This window comes from Psammomys obesus, unplaced genomic scaffold (assembly GCF_907164565.1).
Source record: "Psammomys obesus unplaced genomic scaffold, mPsaObe1.curated_primary_1811, whole genome shotgun sequence".
In the NCBI taxonomy this organism is placed as follows: Eukaryota; Metazoa; Chordata; class Mammalia; order Rodentia; family Muridae; genus Psammomys; species Psammomys obesus.
In genome coordinates this window covers 5,583,010-5,592,017 of record NW_026587216.1, presented here as the reverse complement: position 1 = coordinate 5,592,017, position 9,008 = coordinate 5,583,010, and the positions used below count along the sequence as shown (strand labels likewise).

The 9,008-nt window shown below is 43.6% G+C and overlaps 1 protein-coding gene across 1 annotated transcript in view; it reads left to right on the top strand.

Annotated features, from left to right (window-relative positions):
• Positions 1-6,649, top strand: part of Itga2 (integrin subunit alpha 2) — a 47,369-nt gene extending 40,720 nt beyond the window's left edge. The window contains exons 21-24 of the mRNA XM_055603388.1: positions 210-323; positions 3,492-3,581; positions 5,835-5,951; positions 6,485-6,649. Coding sequence (XP_055459363.1) covers positions 210-323; positions 3,492-3,581; positions 5,835-5,951; positions 6,485-6,565 — 402 coding nt within the window. The 3' untranslated portion in view covers positions 6,566-6,649. The remainder of the gene's footprint in view (positions 1-209; positions 324-3,491; positions 3,582-5,834; positions 5,952-6,484) is intronic.
• Positions 6,650-9,008: the final 2,359 nt, after the last annotated feature.

The following is a 9,008-nucleotide window of genomic DNA, read 5'->3' as shown; positions in this document are numbered from 1 at the left end:
GGCTCAGGGAAAATGGCCAATGCTCTTTATATTCTGAGACATGATTCCAAAATCCCTTGAAGAAGAGTTATAAGTACTAGTACAACAATAGTTCTCAACCTTCCTAGCACTGAGTTTAATCTTATCTTTTTCTAAAGTTTTAGCATTTGTAACACCCATCCTCTCTCCTCCCTCCTTCTCTTTCTCTCCTATTGACTCTAATCTGAAAGGACTGCAGAACCACCTCGTGCAGCAATGTCACCTGCTGGCTGAAAGACCTTCACGTGAAAGCAGAGTACTTCATCAATGTGACCACCAGAGTTTGGAACAGGACCTTTGCTGCTGTAAGTATCAGCCTTACCTAGCGGGTTCATCGGAGAGGGCATGAGAACGTGCAGCTTCATTGCCAAGAGTAGTAGTCCTTTTTGATGAACTAGCACCCTGCCTACAGTCAGCAATGTCCAAGCAAACCAGAACAACCCTACTCTAGGTGGTGAGGTTCACATCCTTTTCCAATGCTCGCCCTGCCTGGCCTTGCCTGAGAATCACCCAGAGAGCTTGTCTCAAGGTCTGCCTCTTCAGTGCTACACCAGCCCGTGGCATCTCTATGAATGGTGCCAAAGATGCCTTTGCTGTCTTTGCCATAACAAAGCTTCTTCTTGGTCTCTCTTGAGATGTTCCCACAGTTCTCTTTTTGCAGTCAAACCCAAATCAGGATGTTCATACCTCTGTCTCTCTTCTTGGGTTCTCAGCTAAGTGTTATTGATCTTAAATCATGCAGAAGACAAGTCCAGCAAGAGGGTCCATTTCCCTCTATTAGAAGAGGCAGGCCCTCTGCTTTTCTGATTTCCCTTTAATTGATGAGTGAGCCCAGAAAGAGCACAACTCTCAGGTTACTTCCGTCTCCATGGAAAAGAAAGCGCCAACAGAATGGTCAATGTTGCTTCTCTGCACAGCAGGCCTGAGTCTACCACAGCACCATTTGGGCAGGGGTTGGGCAGCCAGGCTTGTAAATACATCGCAGGAGCAATGTAAATACAGGCAACATAAGAAGGGGAAGGCCTCAGCCTCCTTGATCATGACTGCAGGAATGACTAACTAGTCCCCCTTCCAATGGTAGTAGCTCTGATTATTGAGAAAATATCTTAGTCTGAATCTTTGGCCGGGGGTGGGGGAGGTCTATATGGCTCTCAGTGGATCTTTTTTATACTCTGGTCCTTCGATTTTCACCATTGCAAAATCAGCAATAATCCCCACTCTCTGATTTGGAGTTCTATGTTAGATTAGAGAGCACCTGCCTAACTTGGCCCTGGAGTCTAAACATAAGCAATAAGATTGATGAAAAAAAGTGGTGAAAGTTTAGAGAAAGATTACAGAACTGGGGAAGTGGGAAGAATGAGGGGTCGGGATTTGGCTTTAAAGCCTCTGGGACAGGTGTGAGGGCTGCTGCTCCAGGCTCTCCATAGTCCCCAGCTGCTGTGGCACAGTACTCAGCCTTACCAATTCGTTCCTGGCTCCTTAGATCTGAAGACCAAATATTTTCATAACAAACTTTGCCAAGTGAGAAGGAAGGCTGACTTTTGCACATCAAAATATTGTCACTTCAGCTCTCCAAAAAGTTATTTGGATTTTCTAGAGTTTGCTTGACACCACACAATTTTAACTGTCAGGCTTTGTGGATGTGCCTCTCAACAGACTCAGAGGCAGCCTCTCCCCCCCACCCCACCCCTCTGGGAGCCAAGTTCTTAAGCAGTAGAGAATTTATCGTTTTCCACAATAGTTATGGTCGTTAAAGCGAGAAAGCACGGTTCAGAGTTACTGGGTGTGAAGCAAGCCCAGCATGACTTCCACCTACTAGAGGCCAACTGTTTACCTCTGCCTCGCTCTCCTCTATTTTAACAGCCAAGTACATGCTAAGTCCAGTCTGAGATTCGGGTCTCATTCCCACCATGGGGCTCCCTATGTGGAGACTTCTGTTACTCCCTTTGCTGACGCAGTGCACGTCAGCCTAACGTTTCAGGTATCTCACCTCATGCTGGCTGCTCACCTGCCTGTACTAGTTAACATTGCAGGGCACTGAGTGTATGTGAAACCAGCCAGCTCTGGGTGGGAAGCCAATTATTTCATCACCCAGTCCGCAGGGCTACAGCCCAGCATTCGCTTCACTGCAACTTTTTGTTTAAATTTCTATCATCATCAAATTTTTTAAAAAATGAATTCATTTGTATGTGTGCGTGCGCACACATACATACATACATGAGTTTATGTGCGTGTAATGTATGTATATAGGTGTCCTTGGAGGTCAGGAAAGGGAATTGGATCTCCTGTGATTGGAGGTGGTAACTAAGCTGGAGTCCTCTGCAAGAGAAATAAGGGCTCGCAACCACTGAGCCGTCTCTACACACACACACACACACACACACACACACACACACACACACACGTAACTACTCTTAATGTTTCACCTATAACATATGTTTAAAAGATCAGGGTTTAGGGTTAATGTATGATGCAATCATCCATCTTGAGGAAATTAAGAATAACCAGAGACTGGGCCAGCAGAAAGGAAACAGATTGCTCACTTCTTGGAAATACATTCTCTCTAGCTGGCTCCTGCTTATAGCCTGCAAATTGCTTCATGAAGATGTCGTACCCTAGTAACCAAAATAGTGGGGCACTCATCGCCGCAGCTCGTGAAGATGGCTCTGAAATCTTCACGTCGGGCTCCAGCTCACATAACCATGAAGCCCGCAATTTGTTTGTGTTGTATAGCAAGCGCAAACAGCAAGACATCTGCCATCAGTCAGGTTCTCACTGAGCAGACTTTTTCCGAAAACACATTCACGGCAACGTGTAAACTTATCTTATAGCCTTACACGTAGCATCAGCAAACGTGCATGTCCTTCTCATGCATCAGCATCATCTGATAGAGACACTGAGATCAGGACACGTGAAGTCATTCTGAATGTGGTACAGCATGTCAGGAGGCTCAGGGTTTCTGCTGCCAACACCCATCATCAAGCTCAGGTATATTTTTTAGAGAGTGACATTTTGTGCATGTGCACCCAAGTGGAAATTCAAATGCTGCTTTTTCCATTTCACTGTGTGTCTTGATCAGGCACAGATAAAAGAATACCCTGCGAAATTTTCTTTCCTGTATTGTTTCATTAAATTTAAGGGAAAACAATTTTAGTGACAAGCTTTTCCTTTTAAAAACAAGTCTTGTAAGCCTCCTTTTAAATCCTTTTCAAATTTGAATAACGTAAAGAGGTGTTTCCAAGGCTCCTGTCTGGTCGCCACCCTGAGGTTTGGTTTAGTTGGCAGAGGCAGGCGCCAGTCACTGCCCATGTCAAAGGCTGCTCAGCAGCTTTGGATGGGCCCATGCAGCGAGTACAGGCATGCAAAGGGCTGAACCTTCAGGCCTGGGCGCCAGGAACCAAATTAATCTTAAACATCCCAGGTTTTCTGTGGCTACTGCTGCAAGGGTAAAAGGTTTTCCTTCTGTGTTCCAGTCGAGTTTCCAGACGGTGCAGCTGACAGCAGCAGCGGAGATCGATACGCATAACCCTCAGTTGTACGTGATTGAGGAGAGCACCGTCACGGTGAGTTGTGACGCATCCCTCCTTGCGACAGACATTCGAGTGTGTGAAACACAGTCATCTTCCCATCTGTGTGCAGGCAGAAGGTTCTTACTGAAATGCTGAAAGCCCCGGTTTTCTTGGGTTGAGATCTAATAAGAGTGTCTTGTCTGCGACTCAGAAAGTCCAGAAACACTTGCCTTCCTCCTGTCCTCTCATAGCTCTCTAAAAGTGATGATTCTCCAAAGAGACACAAACAGAGGCTCTGTCATATTTAGACACCATGCCTAAAGCAGCATTACCACTGCTTCCTGTGCTGGGAGAAGCCACTGGGATCTGAGAAATAAGACCTAAGTTACCCTGACTAAAATCCTAAATTGAATCTAGAACACTGTAAAAGAATGTGTAAATAAGTCATGTATTCAACTTTTTAAAAGTACTTCTTATATGACATGTCCATTCATGACCTTGCATTCTAGAGAACTACAAACCTAACCCTTCATTTAAAAGGGGGGTGGGGGTGCTATGGAGAAGTGTCCTTTTACACAAGACAAAGGCTGTCTGTTCCAAAGACTGGCACAGGCAACCTTCCTTAGCAGTGAGCCTCTGGTTAGCCTGTGCCATTTTTAGATATAGCAGGATTTCCATGCCCAGCTAATCTACTGGCAGAGGCCCCAAGCAGTTTCTTCCCAATGCTTTTGTTTAAGAACTGGAAGCTACTTCACGACTCTGCCCCCAAGGCCAGCTGGACAGTTGGCCTCTGTCCAGTGCTCCAGCCTACAGATCAGTTAGAAAAAGGGCCCCATGAACTCTGGGCTTCTCTCAATGCCTGTGTTGAGTTCACAACACTGCCATCCCACTTTTGTCCCAGAAAAGAAAAAAAAAATGATCCACACAATAGAGGCAGCTTTTCTGCCTCTGATTTGGGAACCTTAATGAAAGCCCACACCCTCTCTTCAGAGGCTGGGCATGGAAAGCCGGAAATAGAGCCAGAGGAAGCACAGGCTCCAAACTCGAACTGCTGCAAACCCAGGGATGGGAGAAAGCAATACAGACTGTTTTCAAAGCACATTTTAGGAAGATCCAGCATTCGAGTGATAGGTGAACTCTGCTAACATCTTTCTTTCATAAAAGTAGCCCTTGGACGTATTCATTGAAAACTGAAAGTTTCATTTTCATGAACAAAACAGATTTTTTTTCTTTTCTTGGTTTTTCTATTAGTAATACTAATAGCAGAGGCTGACTTCTTATGTGTGTCTGTGAAATTATTCCATAATCCAAACAATTTAGATCATCTTTTGAGGACTACTTGGAATCCAAATCATATATTGGCAAACCCCTACATCAAGACACCCAGGCCCACTTCAAAATCTGATGCACGAAAAGTGTTCAAGGGTACAGGGAGACCCAGATCGGTGACCTCAGGAAGAGAACCTTGGGACCAAGCTACTACATAGCAGTGAATTGCATAAATTTATAGTAATTTTATTAAGAACATTTCAGATCTTTCAATACAAACAAGGGGAAACACGGTCACTGACGGGGCTCTCTAGTTATCCTACCTCATTAAAAGTAGCTTGTCTGTCACTGCAGTCTATAATTTAAGTATCAAGTAAATTTACTATCAAGTAAATAAGCTAATTTTTGTCCCTTTTGGCTCTGTAACCCTTTAAGACTATTTTGTGAAGACCTTTTTCTCAACTAAGGAAAAGATTATCAAGTGTCACTGTTCAGGCCCCTGGGGCTGCCACTGCCACCAAGATCGCCATGGGATGTGGGCATCATCCATACGCTCAAGGGCAATGTGACTACTGACAATGTCAACATCACCCCTGGGATATCTGTTCTACCTTTTCAGTATTTTATATCAAACTTCAGTGAGACTGAAATCAGTACTTTAAATGCTAATACAAACTGACTGAATGAGAGGTTGGAAGAGGCAACACTTGGCCCCTTCCTAGGATGCTTTGGTCTCCTTTGATCACAAAATTCTGTACCAGAAACTGAAGGGCCTACTTTAAAAAAAAAATCATCTGAGACCTTCGGCTCAGTATAGCCATAGGGTGCCAATGCAGCTGAGGAAGAGGGGAGAAAGACTGTGCTCACCTGAGGCTTCAGGTCATCTTCTCTACAACATGCTCTTCATGATGCATGAGGAATGGGGAGCTGACTCCCCTCTAGAACTGTGGATGGTTTTTATAAAGTGCTGTATTGCCTTGGGCATTTCATTTTTCTGCTAAACAGATAACTCAGTTTGAAGCATGTATTTATTCACAGATTCCCCTTATGATAATGAAACCCACAGAGAAGGCAGAAGTACCAACAGGAGTTATCATTGGAAGCATAATTGCTGGGATCCTTTTGCTGTCAGCGGTGGTTGCAGGTTTGTGGAAGGTAAGAAACTATCATGGCTAAAATGTGGCACTCCCGAAGGGCCCCATTTTGAGTTGCCCTACAAAACAGCAACTTGAATGAGGCATGGTACCTCTTGCCATCCAGGAAAAAAATCCATGATTGTTTGTACTTTCTTACTCAAGTCTTTGAAAACCAATAAGGACTTTGATTTTGTTTTAGCTTCCCTATCTTCCAGCACCCTGAACATTTTGTTCAGTTTTAGATAAATAAAATGACAGAAACTCAGTTTCACACAATGAAACCTCACTCTCTGGGCATAGTGTTCCTCAGCACATGGGTGTGAAGACATTGGCCAGTGGCTGTGCACACCCCCAAACTCCAGGCCGTCCAGAGGAGCTGCCGGGAGTGTGCAGCGAAGCAGGGCAAAGGCACCTGCTGAGTAAGCCGTAGGTAGTAACGTCATTCTTCTTAATTGTCGGTACTTGGGGGCCACGGTGTGATATGGGTGCATGTGTCTGCTGGTTAGCGACTGTAATCACGGGGTGGTAACTGGCTACGTTCTCGTCTTACAGCTTGGCTTCTTCAAAAGACAATATAAAAAAATGGGCCAAAATCCAGATGAGATGGAGGAGACCACGGAACTCAACAGCTAAGCCAGCGGCAGACACCACCGCACAGGGGCCAGTGGAATCCCAGCGAAGGGTCACTAGTGTGGTGAATGGATTTCTTTTAAAGTCCACTTTTAAATACTTTAATGGGTAAACTAGCCTGATAATTTCAGAGTAACTGCTGGTCAGTTGGGAATGAAGAAGTGGGTAGTGACAAGGGGCGGAAAGACAAAAGACATTACATAGAAAGGGAAAAAAAGGACTCTATAGACTGTCTAGTCCAGTGTCTACATTCTACCAGGAAGGTGGGATGCTTCTAGAGCATGAAAAACCTTCAAGAAAATTGTAACAGTTTTCAGATTTGGGGGTGGGAAAATGTTATGGGGAATGCTTTTTAATTTAATTAACAGTAACAATAAAGTGGAAAGTACCTGGTGTGAATATTATACATAATATATATTATATATGTTATAGATTATAAATATAGCATATATAAGTATATATTATATTTATATAACTTTGACAAAAATAATATTGTGGATTATATATATATGTATCATATATGTATATATAAGTAGACTGAGTACTTTCCACATACATATAATCATATTACTATTCTAATAAATACGAAAGTTTGCTGACAAGAGAGAAAACCAGCATAGATTGTTTTTCAATTTATGTTGCTCATCCAAGGTTGCAGCAGAAGATACTTTTAAGTGGTAATCTTATTTATAAACTAAGTTAAAAAAAAAAAAAAGTCCTGCTATTGTAGGACAGTAATCTCAGCTACTCAGGAAGCTGAGACAGGAGTTGGGAGACCAAGGTCTCCCTGGCTTATAGTGAGTTCAAGGCTATCCTGGACAATTTAAGGTTTTAGACCCTGTCTAAAAGGAAAAGATGAATGATGGCTGGGGCTTAGCTTAGTGGGACCTCTTAAAACAATTAGAAAAATATAAACAAAAACAAAAACGTATGCTTTCCTTCGGCCCCTGACTGTCTCCTCTGAGTCATAACCTATTATAAATATGCTTGAATAACCAAGGGAAATACACACACATACACATACACACACGCACACACACACACTATATATAAACACACGTATTTAATAATATTTGCAGATAAATATACCATCTACTAAAGAAACCTCCATAAACCTTAAGCTGGAAAAGGTTTAAAAACCAAGGCACCCAAATTTACTTGTAACCTATAATATAACAATTTATAGTCTAACTGTCTGCTAGGGGTCGTTCCTTTCAGGAATCACAAGAGTTCTCTTCTAATCGATGAGCTATCTGGGAGAGACCTAGCGCATTTGCCAAGGGTGAGCAATTTCTTCTGCAAACTGCCTCCCTTACCTTTCCCCTTTCCTGCTGCCCTAATGGCAGAAGGCCCATGCAGCCTTGCCTTTCTCTCCTGTAATTATCCACTTTCCTTTACTCAACACCCCCGGCTCCGACACCATGAATCCCAACCCACCCATGCCTACACACTATCCCAAGTATTAGGATGAGAATATCTCCTGTTTCATTCACACACCTGTGTTACACACTCCTTAACTTTAGGGAGTTATTTCATTTGCTGCTAAACAAGTAAGAAAACTAAACCTGAATTTGTAGCTGTAGATACATACACACACACACACACACACACACACACACACACACACACACACAAATGTGAAAATGGGACAGCTCAGGGATTTGTAAGTTGGAGCAGCAGCAGATGCCACTAGCTTAGAAGGGCCACCCTCTGTGCTGGATTCAGGCAGGCAAAAAAAAATGTTCAGCCCTAACTCTTGAAACTCTTACAGGTTGCCAGGAAGCCCAACACCCAGTCCTTGTGATGTAAACAGAGAGCACCGCAGGGAGGACTGGCCTCTTTCCCACCTTCTGCACCTCACTTCTGAGCCTAGACATTCTTAGAAAAAGCTGGAAGGAGAGGGTTCAGGGAACACCTGGAGAACTTTGTCACACATCATATGCAAAAAGCTTTGGCCCAGTCCTTAACCTCTAGAACGTCACTGTTCTTCTAATGAAAGGGAAGTCGGGAAGTTAGGGTTCTGCAGTGACTCAATCTTAAAAGCCAACATAAGGATTTCCTGCTATACATGACTTAGAGATGCCAGAGGAAAGACGTGTCCAAGTGTGTATGGATGGCCCTGACTCCCTCATGGCCAGGGCCCTGGGTGGCAGTCCTGAGCTATTTGGACCAGTAAATGTCTCACTTCATCTTTGATATGGCCAAAAAAAAGGGGGAAAAATAATAGCTGTAAATGTCATGGATGTAGAGCAAAAACACCTCGAGTTACATGATCCCCAGTCCAATTCTTTTAGCACTCGTGTGGAGTCACCGTGCCACTCTAACCAAAATTTTATTATAAACAGTGGAGAAAACAGTCATTAGGTTGCTAGAGAACACTTCACACGCTAGGCTAACCTACACACACACACACACACACACACACACACACACACACACACACACA